Source organism: Paroedura picta, chromosome 9 (assembly GCF_049243985.1).
Source record: "Paroedura picta isolate Pp20150507F chromosome 9, Ppicta_v3.0, whole genome shotgun sequence".
In the NCBI taxonomy this organism is placed as follows: Eukaryota; Metazoa; Chordata; class Lepidosauria; order Squamata; family Gekkonidae; genus Paroedura; species Paroedura picta.
The window spans coordinates 63193097-63205664 of record NC_135377.1 but is presented as its reverse complement, the minus strand read 5'-3'; the positions used below and the strand labels follow the sequence as shown (position 1 = coordinate 63205664).

Below are 12568 nucleotides of genomic sequence, written 5' to 3'. Positions count from 1 at the left end.
GTTAGAATAGCTTTACAGCCAGCTAGTACAGCTTAGGAGAATCCAACGTTCTTGTTTTGATGAAAGCAAGATCAAAGTCCAAATGCTTAATTATCTAAGGGAGAGGTTAACTGTTTGCGCTGTCTCTTAATTCACTTACCTACAGGAATGTGTTTGCTCTGTGTGGAAAAATAGCTTGGTGATTGAATGGTTGGTATCTTGCAGCTGATATGTAGTGTGGATTCAGGAAGTTAGGTCATTTCTATGGTTACTGGGCCCTATGAGCCTTCCATCCCATGCAAACTCCTTGGTAGGCCTTATTTAGAACAACTGATATAAGCAAAAGAAACCCGACATATTAGAACTGCCCATTAAAATCTACCTTTTTCAGCCTGCATTAGCTGTACACATGGACTTGCCCTGAAGCAAGTTGAGCAAGTGTGGAATTCTTGGATAGTACCATTATTTGTCTTAAGTACCACGGGACATTTCTTGGACTTTCCCATTAAGTTTCTTCACTCTGTTTCTTCAGATGTTTCAGTATTTAGTGTCACTCCCTTGATGCCTATCAGCATTAATATCCTAGAGTCCAAACTGTAATCTGATAGGCTGGTCCCTCCCTGAATTTACAGGAGGTTCTTCTCAGGATTTGTGAAGAAAATCAATCTGGGAAGGAATCTACCTTTCATATACGAGATCCGTATTCTGTAGAAACATGGTTCAACAGACTACAAGAAAATAATTGTGTCGATATTTAGGTGAATGGAAGATGCTGACATGATTTCTAGGATTCAGGGTGGAAACCATAAATCAAACGGAAAAGAGAGATGTAATAAAATATGATATTAGAAGGGATTATACGTCAATCAAAATCTCAAATCTCCTTTTAAGATTAGATAATTCCCAATCTTTAATTTCTAATGTTTGTCTTTTTCCCTGTACTTTTTGTTTCAGATCTCCAGTTTGGTGCCGACTGATCAATTTCATTTGTATCAGCGACTGAAATTTGAGAGAGGTGTGCACTGTTAATTTTACCTTCACGTTAGAGTACAAATAATGCTGACTGCCTTGTTACACTTAATATTGAGTAGCAAAATGCTCGTATAACAAGTGAAGAATTGGTAGGAAATCAGGCTAAACTTTGTGGTGACATTCAGACACTGGCTGTGGTAGTATTTGTGCATTTCACCTTTATTTCAAATAACGAGATCTTGAATAAAGTGAGGTCCTTGGTACCACACGTGCAAAGGAGCAATTACATAAGTAACTTGCCTTGGTGTGCAATAAACAAAGTTGGCTGTGGGTGAACATGTAATTGGCAAGTACCTTTTTAGTGAGTGTGCATGATCACAAAAATATACTTTGGCAATGGTTGCAGGTGTCACACACAGGGAGCTGGATTTTAGTGTTATTGCAAGTGAGAATAAGGATCAAGAAATAAATTCCACCTTGTCCCTTCGCAGCTCCGTTAAAAAAAATCTAAAAGCTTTTTGAAAGTGTGATGCTCAAAAGTTTTATTTAAGAGTGTGTTTGTTTGTGTGTGGGATTGGACGTTGACCAGCTCCCTTGTTTTCCATTTGATATAAAATCTCCTACGTCATAGAAAAGTTGCGACTTCTATCTGATGCCTCGAAAATGGATCTGTGTAAAACTTCATTGCGTGCAGCATTTATAGCTTGTTAAAATCATTCTGCAGTTTCCACTACCGTAATCTTTTGAAAAGTAGATAAAATGGGCTCCCTCACTTATAGAAAGTGTAAAGGCCATAAAACTAGGTATCTTGGATAGTCTCTTTTGATTACATTTCCATGCAGTATCCTCATGCTTTAAGGAACAAGATTTAAAGCATGAGCCCTGGTGAGTTCTAAGTCAGTATTTGACTGAAGCTTAAGGCTTTGGGAGGTGGTGGTGTGGGTAGGGCTGGGCACGAATCAATTCAGAGCCAAAATCTGGGATGACCTTGGAATGGTTCAGAGCCCTCAAACCAATGTTCAGGAATAGCACCTTCCCCAAACATTTGCCATGTCCAGTTAGCAATTTCAGTCTAGCAGCTGACAGGTGCACCTAACAACTAATGGACAGTGCTGCCCCGCTGTTAGGTTTCAATGTCTGGGAACCATTTCACCAGTCACCAAGCAGCCATTTCAGTGCTTGATCCTGCTTGAAAGGAGGAAGAAGCAAAACTGACCGGTGAAATGACTCACAGTCATTGAAACCTAACAGCGGGGCAGGTCCAGCTGCCAGCTGTTAGGCTTAAATGGCTTTGAGGGGTAGCAAAACAAACAAGTCTGTTTTGCTGGGGGTAGCAAAACAAACAAGTTAAATGGCTGTCAGCCATTTAACCCTTCATGGGCAACCCCCTCCCCTTCTCCTGGCTGCAGCGATCCACGGCCTGGAGAAAGGGGGATTTGAACTGGCTGGTTTGGTTCAGGACATTTTTCTTCAGTTCAATTTTGGGTTCAGTTTGGGGTCATCCTGAACCAGAATATTTAGGTTCATACCCATTCCTAATGGTGGGCTCTCCTTTTCTGGAGATTTTTAAGCAAAGGCTATTTGGCAGGAATGCTGATTCTCTGAATTTAGGCAGATGACAGGAAGTGAGAGAAGGGATGAGCCAATACTTGGCTGTCATAGATTTTATTTTTTTACATACCCAGGGTAATGCCCATCTCCACTTTGGGGTCAGGAAGAAATTTGCTTCCAAGCCAGATTGTCCCAGGGTTGCTAGAGGTTTCTCCCTCTGCCTTTGGGCATAGACCAGGAGACGCTAGGGGAAGTGGGGAAGGGAAGGTAGTCATGAATTTCCTACATTGTGCAGGGGTTGGACTAGGTGGCCCTTGTCATCCCTTCCAGCTCAATGCTTCTATCTGTGATTAGACTTACGAAGCTAGTAGAAAAAAATCAGGCTGAATATAAACTGAGAAGTAGACAATGAAATAAGCAAGTTAAAAAGCTGTGTATTTGGAAATTTATCTAACTGAACCTCTTCAGAAGTCTACTTGGATCCACTCAGGGCCTGGTGCCCCTCTGCTGACTGTCCAACTGTGTGCCAAATTGAACCCAGTGAATCGGGACTGCCAGTGCCTGTGAGCTGCCTAGCTTGCCATTTGACATTTTGTTCCTCCTGCAAAGAGCCTTGGCACCTGGAGAGATCATGCCTGGAAAGCCATCTCATTGTGGCACCAAATGAACAAGGGTAAGTGAAGGAGTGGCCTAGGGGGTGTGTGAAGATGTTCCATATTGTCAGCTGCAACAAATTCCATTTTTGTTTAAATGCAATTTTTAGATCCAGGCAAAAATCTATTCGCACAGCTTCCAATTGAAGCTGTTTAAACAGAATACTGTGTCACTTCCAAATAAGCTGAATGTAGGAGTTTGATGTGCTGTTTCATACCCCTATCATCCAGTTACATGAGTCTGGCCATGCTGGCTAGGCCTTATTCTCCAGGGCTTGTTTCACATGCATTCCCCGTGTCTGATGCTTTGTGATAAGGACATGTGATAGGCCAGGTATGCCCAATCCCATCAGATCTCTGAAGCTAAGCAGGGCCAACCCTGGCTAGTAGTTGGATGGGAGACCCCCAAGGAATTGGGTGGTCGTTCCTCCAAGGAAAACTAGGGATTATGACATGAAGGAAGGAAATGTCAAACCACCTCCAAACATCCCTTGCCTGGCTGCCAGACAAGCCTCAGATCTCCTGGCTACACTATACATGCCGTACAACAAATATAGTGATAATAAATGAATAAGAACATGTTAAATTTGCATACTGAAACACCCAGTGGAATTATGTGATATGCTTTCGTGAGAATATGTAACTTGTATAGGAATTTCCTGTTTTGTACTTTATGGTGGTGAATTTTTTACAAAAACACCAATTATTGTACCTAGGAAATGACATGTGCTTCAACTATATGTACAAATATGCACACTTCTTCATTGGGAAATAGATGTTCAATATGTGGTTGCATGGAAACAGAATCTATGCATTTATGATTCTATATGTATTTCCCATGGAAGGAGGCTTCACACAGCAAGTTCTATATATTTGTACAGTATTTTGAGTAGACACAGTTCTAGTACAGTCAGCCGTTCTATTGCATGCAGCTTTCTTTGATTATCATGGCCCTTGTGTGTAGACTACAAAAAGTACTTCCTTCTGATGGAGCTAATGTATAAAAGCAACTATTGTAGGAAGATTCCTCAATGTGCTTATTTGGCATGTGCTGGTAGTCATTGCTGACATATAGATGTTTCACACATTTAGGCTGAGGGCCAGTGTAGTGCAGTGGTCAAAGAGCAATGGACTCTAATCTGGAGAAGTGGATTTGATTCCCCACTCCTCCACATGCACCCAGCTGGGTAATCTTAGGCTATCCGCAGCATTTTTAGGGGTGTTCTTACAGTTCTCTTAGCGCTCTCTCAGCTCCACTGACATCACAGGGGGACCATTGAATGGAGATGAAAGATGTTTGTAAGCCGCTTTGGAACTCCTTCAGGTAGTGAAAAGCAGGATATAAAGTTGCTTTCTATTTTAGTCTTATGCTGACCACATTGTGTTGTCACAAGGAAGTGCTTTTCTGTAGCTTTTTGCAGAGGCAAGGGTGCTTATGTGGATCCAAATGGATTGTTCTGTGTGCTGACTGCCCAGGCAGCACAGCTGAGTGAGAATGAAAGGATTGCACAGCAGCCTTGCAGCAGGCATTCCTAAGCCACCGTGTTGAACTATTTCCTTTCCCTCTGCTTTTCTAGATCGCTTATTAAGATGGACACCGAAGCACCAGTTAAGCAGTGCCCAGTCTGCCGGATCTATATTGAGCGAAATGAAGGCTGCGCTCAAATGATGTGTAAGAATTGCAAGCATACCTTTTGCTGGTACTGTCTACAAAACTTGGATGTAAGTGAAATGTAGCAAAGGATCTGGGGGGCAGAGATTGTACAGATGTTTTCAGAAGAGGGTGCCTCTTTTTTTCAGTTTGTTTGCTGGCTTTTCATATTTGCAAGTATGCCTTTCTCTTTCCCCGCCCTATGCCCTCGCTGTTGGCAGGATTTAAATATGTGAAAATGGGCAAAGCAACAGGCTGTTTAGATGAATAAAATAGTTTTCTTTTTAAAGAAGAGAAAGAACTTTGTAAAGAAAGAGGAGAGAGAGTCCTGGCTAAATGTCTAATGCAGGGGTAGTCAAACTGCAGCCCTCCAGATGTCCATGGACTATAATTACCATGAGCCCCTGCTCATGGGAATTGTAGTCCATGGACATCTGGAGAGCCGCAGTTTGACTACCCCTGGTCTAATGGTTGTCCTGCATTCATTCTGTTTTGTCCTGGAGGCAAGGAGGGAGGAAGTATGCTCAAAGGAGTAGGAAGTCTTCAATCGAGCTAATCAGGACATAGGAGTAAATAGTTTGAAAAATACCAGGAACTTGCTAATCTAACTAGGCTAAATGCACCTCTCCTCCGATGCCCCTGTAGGATATTCTTCATATGTTTTTGAATAATGGCAACTACAGATCTTGCATATTCCAATACTCAGTAGGTTGTTTTCACAATAAACACAGTCAACAATCACTGTTTGTGTTTCAATGCAAGCTCACCACTATCTGTGTAAAACAGAGCTCTACCACCAGGTTTATGGTTGGAGGCAGTGCTGGAGCAGGTGGTATGGGTCCCCCTTGGCATAGGCACCTGATAATTTCAGTCCTGAACATCTGGTTCCCTCCCATCCTGCCCTTGTAAGGGCCTTCCTATTTTAAGGAGGGCCATGTTTTGTTTTTTTGCCATCTGTTAGATTTTGCTGTAATAATTGGGTTTTAATGGGATTTTATTGAATTTTACTGCATGGATTTTCTTCTTATGTAATCCGCCTAAGAGGATTTTCGAGACCGGCGGGCTATATAAATCCAACAGACAGACAGACAGACAGACAGACAGACAGACAGACAGACAGACAAAACATTTCTGCAGTATTCAAATTAGGAAACCCAGATTTGCAACACAGAACCAGAACGAATGATGTGATGAAACAGATGTAGCTTCTTTCTCTTCCGGGAAAGAGGCTGATCCTATGCATTTCTGTCCATGATTCATCCTGCTTCTGCCTTTGTCTTTCAGAATGATATCTTCTTAAGACATTATGATAAGGGTCCATGCCGAAACAAACTGGGCCACTCCCGTGCCTCGGTTATGTGGAACAGGACACAGGTATCTACAAATAATCTGAATCCTTAATTGTTTGTAATATGGGGTTTGGGGTGAATGGCTTAGGGGAGCAGCTTGGATAGGACAAATTAGCCTGAGCTTGTCAGAATTCAGAAGCTAAGCAGACCACCAAGAAAGTCTGGAAGTTTGGATAGGAGACCACCAAGGAAGTTCATATGCAGAGCATGGCAATGTCAAGCCACTTCTGTTCATCTCTTGCAATGAAAACCCTATTGTCAGGTAGCCATCAGCTCTTGCCGTGATTTGCTTGACCAAAGTCTCAGAACCTGCCTTGGGGAATTGTCCTGCAACTGCCTTGCTCATACCCCCACTCTTCTGCTCCTATGCTCCGAGCCATCTAGCTCCCCATTGTGTGCTCAACTGTTATGGCTGTTTTCCCCCCACCTTGGAAGTATCAACTGCAAACTGTATTACCCTTTGATAATAAGAACTCTTCTGTGTGAAATTGAATTGTGTACCAAAGGAGGGAGAATTTGCCTCTATAACTGCTTTCAATTTCCTTTTGCCTTAGTCTTCGGCAACAGAGAAGTCTTCTGATGCCATTCGTAGTCTTCTGAATAAACTACTGAATTTGTAGCCAGGACTTTGAGTTTGCCTTTTGGGGATGTGCCATGGAAAGTGACTGATTGCCAAAGATCAAGGCAAAAGGAAACAGAACCTATGAAGGGTTGCAGTAAAGGGGTTACAACTCTATAGCATTTTATTATTATGATTCAGTAGCAGAGCATCTCCTTTGCTTACAGAAGGTCCCAGGTTCAGCCTCCAGGACTTCCAGTTAAAAAGATCAGGTAGTAGTTGATGCGAAAGCCCTGAGACCCTGGAGAACTGTTGCCAATCAGTGTAGACAAGACTGCAGAGGACTGAGCTGATTTTAATCCTTATGTATAATTTTTTTTTTTGCTTTTCATATCTATTGGTCAATGACTGTGATTAAATGATTGACTGACAAGATTGACAGGGATAGGTTAATGGTTTGATTCAGTATCAAGGTATCTCATATGTTGGATTTAACTGTATACATCTTTTATGCCTATATATGCCTATACATATACATAAAGGTAAAGGTATCCCCTGTGCAAGCACCGAGTCATGTCTGACCCTTGGGGTGACGCCCTCCAGCGTTTTCATGGCAGACTCAATACGGGGTGGTTTGCCAGTGCCTTCCCCAATACACATACACATACACATACACATACACATACACATACACATACACATACACATACACATACACATACACATACACACATATACATACACATACACATATATACATATACATATACATATATACATATACACACACATTTTCCAGTTTCACATTTGCATTTTTCCTTTTCACTTTTGTAGGTTGTTGGGATTCTTGTAGGTCTTGGTATCATTGCCCTGGTGACGTCTCCCTTGCTGCTCTTGGCTTCGCCGTGCATTATCTGTTGTGTCTGCAAATCTTGTCGAGGGAAGAAAAAAAAACATGACCCATTGACAACCTAGAGCTCTGCAGTACTGTGGAGGCCAAAGAGTGCCTTCAGCATACCTGCCACACTGGTGTACAATGAAGATGACACAAACACTTCGACAATCTGTCAGGTGTGGAGGAAAGAGACGTGAAAACCAATCAATGGCACCAGTGCATCATCCAATGATTTCCCCTCTTTGCTAACTTTTGTGCAAAACAAAGTGCCTACAGTTTCACAGGACATAGTTATTATTCACAAGTTGCACTTCAGTGATGGACTGGGTAGCTCCTTGTGCTGGATCCATTTTTTTTAAAGAGGTAGGGCTTGCAAAATATTTTAATATTCTTCAAAATAACTCTGCTCTTAAATCTGCTTGAAGTCTGCAGATGAAGTGATCTCCCCCTTGATTCTGAATGTATATTGTTTTTTTGAGCACTTTAATTTTGCATCACGTAAAGCAGTCTCATTTTTAAGGTGTAGGAATACTGGTGAGCTATCTAGACCTGCTTTGTAAATTCTTTGGAGGGTGTCTGCCTGTTGCCATGAACAGTTCATTTCTCTGCGATTAAGAATTTTGTTTAATCTGATAAGAAAGATTGTAGCAAATAACATGTTTGGGATCTTGACAACATGCTTTTGCTTAAAAGCCTAGTTAAAAGGCTGTCCCAACAACAAAAAGTGTTTAGACCTGCTGGTATCTGTACTTGTGCACCTTCACCAACCATGACTGTAAGATGTTGAAGGAATGTAGTATCCAAAAACAAAAACAAAAAAACCACCAAGCGAACGATCCTGTCGTACTGTTTAAAATAGGAGCATAAAGTATGATCAAGCATCATGGAAACACTGGTTGGGACTGGCGTCAGAAGTCCACCAGCAGATCCCAGGGAGGCTGTGGAATTGCAGGTTTGGAATGGATGACGACTAACAAGATAAAATTTAATCCCAACCAAATAGGGTGCTACTGGTGGGTGGAGGGTCTGACTGGGAAATGGGTCCTCCTCTGTCCTAGATGTAGTTGCACTAAAGGACCAGGGATGCTCTGGGACCTTCTGTTGGAGAAACAGATGACAGTGGTGGACAGGGATGACTTTCACCAACTTTGGCTGGTGAGCCAGCTGCTGCCTTTCCGGGGCAAAAAAGATCTTGCCACTATGGGGCATGCCTGGTAACATCTAGATTTAATAAGAAAACTGTCCAGAAGCTACAGTTGGTACAGAATGCTGCAGCAAGGGTGTTGACTGGAGCAGGTTGCAGAGACTGTATCACAGGCTCACTTCCAGATTTTTTGGGGGGGTGGGGTGGACAGAGAGTTTCCTCCCCCCCCCCCAACCACTCAGTATCTCTTTTACCTGCCCCTGCTCTGATTACAGGCCCTTCCATGGCCCATGCTCAGAATAAACTGTACTACCCACAGTTCTTTGCATGATGGCACTGGGGCAGTGTATGCATCTGGGAGCTTGAGTGGTAGAGGGCTCACAGCTGAAATGCAGGGGAAAGACCAGCAGTAGTGGGCTCTACCAGAAGATCTGAACTGCCTTCCAATTTGCTTCTGGATTCAATTCAAGGTGCTGGTATTTAGAGACAACTGCCGGAGAACCAACTGGCTTGATGTAGTGGTTAAGAGCGATGGCTTCTAATCTGGAGAGCTCAGTTTGATTTCCTACTCTTCCTCCACAAGCTGGGTTACCGTAGGGCCAGTCACAGTTCTTTCAGAGCTCTCTCAGCCCCACCTACTCGACAGGATGTCTGTTGTGTGGAGAGTAAGGGAAGGTGATTGTCAACTGCGTTCAGTTATTAAAATGAATATTCCCTCAAAGACTTTATTCTTGTTTCAGAATATCCCTATTAACTGAAATTCTACCCAGTAAAGATAATTGCAATTTCCTCCATCTAAGGAACTTATTATTAATTTGGATGGTCCCTTAAACATTTGGCAGAAGGATTTGGCCAATTTCATTTGGCAAGGGAGTAAAGCCAGAGTAAAGATGAGAACATTCTGGGATTCCTATGACAGAGGTGATTTACAGGTACCAAATGTCAGGTTATATTTTGAGGCAATTGTGATGACTTGAATTAAAGAGTGGTTACTATTAGAAAATCAAAGATTATTAAAACGAGGGACTAACATTTGGTTGGCATGCCTTTCTGTGGTATGGCAAGGAAAGGGTTAACTTAAAATTTAGACATTGTGTCATAAGATTTGGTTTTAGTAGAGTTTGGCTTAAATACAGGAGGATTTTTTAAGGCAAGGTCCCACTCTGGCTGTCTCCGCATGAAGCGTTATTCAAGAGCCCATCAAGAGCAGATCTACAGTAGTTGACTTTTAAAAATGTATTAGTAAAAACAATTTGAGATGGTAAAATAGAGTATAAGCTCAAATTATTAGAAGGCTTAAAAGAAGAAGGTGGAAATATAGATTGGTGGTTACATGCCAAAATAAGGGATAGATTTATAAAAGATAAGGCCGAATATGGATTAGAAGAAAAACCTTTTATACTAATGAAGTTATTATTATTACAAGATCAAGAGCATCTAATTAGTAAAGTGCACAATGTTTAACTTTAGAAATGGAAAAGGATGAATGAGGTCAAGGACTTCATGATAATGTTGGGCAAAAATATAGGGCATTAAATCCAGTTATCAGACTGGTATGGAAGTAAGTGAAATGTTCAGCAAGTTGTCTCTTAAAAGAAAATTTGTATAAAATGCACAACTCCTGGTATATGACCCCAGTAAAAAATTCAAAGAAAAAAGAAAATACATGTTGGAAATGTTGAGGAAGTTGGAACACTTCCCCATCAGTGGTGGAATTGTTGCTGTTGCTAGGTGTGAAGTCGTGTCCAACTCATTGTGACCCCATGGACAATGATCCTCCAGGCCTTCCTGTCTTTTACCATTCCCCAGAGTCCATTTAAATTTGCACCGACTGCTTCATTGACTCCATCCAGCCACCTCATTCTCTGTCGTCCCCTTCTTTTGCCCTCAATCGCTCCCAGCATTAGGCTCTTCTCCAGGGAGTCCTTCCTTCTCACGAGGTGGTTAAAGTATTTGAGTTTCATCTTCAGGATCTGGCCTTCTACGGAGCAGTCAGGGCTGATCTTCTCTAGGACTGACCGGTTTGTTCGCCTTGCAGTCCAAGAGACTCGCAAGAGTCTTCTCCAGCACCGGACTTCAAAAGCCTCAATTCTTTGACGCTTGGCCTTCCTTATGGTCCAACTTTCACAGCCATACATAGCAACTGGGAAGACCATAGCCTTAACTAGATGCACCTTGGTTGGCAGGGTGATGTCTCTGCTTTTTAGGATGCGGTCTAGATTTGCCATAGCTTTCCTCCCCAGGAGCAAGCGTCTTTTAATTTCTTTGCTGCAGTTCCCATCCACAGTGATCTTGGAGCCCAGGAAAATAAAGTCTGTCACTAGGTGGAGTTGTAAAAAGGCTAAGCATTATAAGAGAGCAATTCATGAGGAGATTAAAAAAATATTGATACAGATGAAGGTGGAAACCTACTTATTAGGTATATTAGAAGAATAAATGAACAGGTAAACAATGAGGCTGTTTAGATACTTTTCAGTAGTTGCTAGAATTTTGTGGGCTAAGAGACTGAAATTGAGAAAGATACCAATGAGAGTTGAATGGCATTGTAAAGTTATGCACCTGGAAGCTGGAGCCAAATTTTGCAAATTGTATAGAGAAGAAAGCTTCCATGTTTGGATTGGGACTCTTGGACAAAATATACAAGGTCTAATACAAGATTCCAGAGTTAATTGTTCTTTCACAAAATAAGAGTGCTAAAAATTTACATCTTCCCCCCTTCTTTTTCCTTATGATTGGATTATCTAAATGGTTATTCTAAGATTTTATGCTAGATTAGTCAGTGGAAAAAGGAAATCAGGCTGTGAAAGAACGCAATGATTAGATATGATCAAAATGGACACAGCCAGAACATTGCACAACTAAAAGATGGAGCGAGATTGGAAATCGTGGCAGCAATTGAACCGTAGGATCTCCAAGAGTCGGACTCAACTGAGTGGCTAACATCTTCATCACATCATCATTATAAGATTTATAACCTTCCCTCCTTCCTTCCTTCCTTCCTTATTTCAGTATACTGTGAAAGCATGAGGAAGTCTTTTCCCTCTTTTTTTTGTAAATTTTTGTACTGTAATTGTTTTGTATAACTTGTATGTTTTATATATTTCTTTTCTGTAGGTTTGTTGAAGCTTCAATAATTTTTTTTTAAAAACTACTATTAAAAATGGAACAGTACTGAGTTGTGACATTTACTTATGCTCCACTGCTGAACTACTCTGGGTGTGAATTTCCCCCCCCCCCTGATATCTAGCCTATATCATTGTACTTGTAGTTTAAACCCATTACTGTGCGTCCTTTCCTCTGCAGCCAACAGAAACAGCATCTTGCCCTCCTCCAAATGACAACCTTTCAAATACTTAAAGAGGGCTATCATGTCTCCTCTCAACCTCCTTTTCTCCAGACTGAATATTCCCAAGTCGGAATATTCCCAGTGCCGTATACAATGGGACTATGACATCTTGTGATTTTGATGTGATGTCCCTGTTGATACTGCCCAAAATGGCATTCGCCTTCTTAAAATGAGAATCCCAAAGAGGTCAGACACCATAAAAAGATGGCATATCCTCTAAAAAGAGGACATCTGACAATCTCAATATATGATCCTACTCTTTCAGTTTATTATTTCAGGGCCTATCCAGTACCAGGTTGATGTTCCAACCACTACACTATATTACACTTGCTGACTTTCTCCTGCCTTGCAATTTCAGTGTTCCTCAGGGAAAGGAAATTACATACATGCACACACTAAAGCTTCTAGTGTAGATTCAGTCCATGTGACCTCTTCAATTTATAAGATGTAGTCAAAATTAAATAAAACA

The 12568-nt window shown here is 41.5% G+C and overlaps 1 protein-coding gene across 4 annotated transcripts in view; it reads left to right on the top strand.

Moving 5' to 3' along the window:
* The window catches only part of RNF144B (ring finger protein 144B), a 45678-nt gene extending 33754 nt beyond the window's left edge, over positions 1–11924 (top strand). For all 4 annotated transcript variants that reach the window (XM_077353044.1, XM_077353045.1, XM_077353043.1 and 1 more), the window contains 5 exons: positions 934–994; positions 2971–3175; positions 4733–4877; positions 6091–6180; positions 7549–11924. In XM_077353044.1, the coding sequence (XP_077209159.1) occupies positions 934–994; positions 2971–3175; positions 4733–4877; positions 6091–6180; positions 7549–7689 (642 nt within the window). In that variant the 3' untranslated portion in view covers positions 7690–11924. The remainder of the gene's footprint in view (positions 1–933; positions 995–2970; positions 3176–4732; positions 4878–6090; positions 6181–7548) is intronic.
* Positions 11925–12568: the final 644 nt, after the last annotated feature.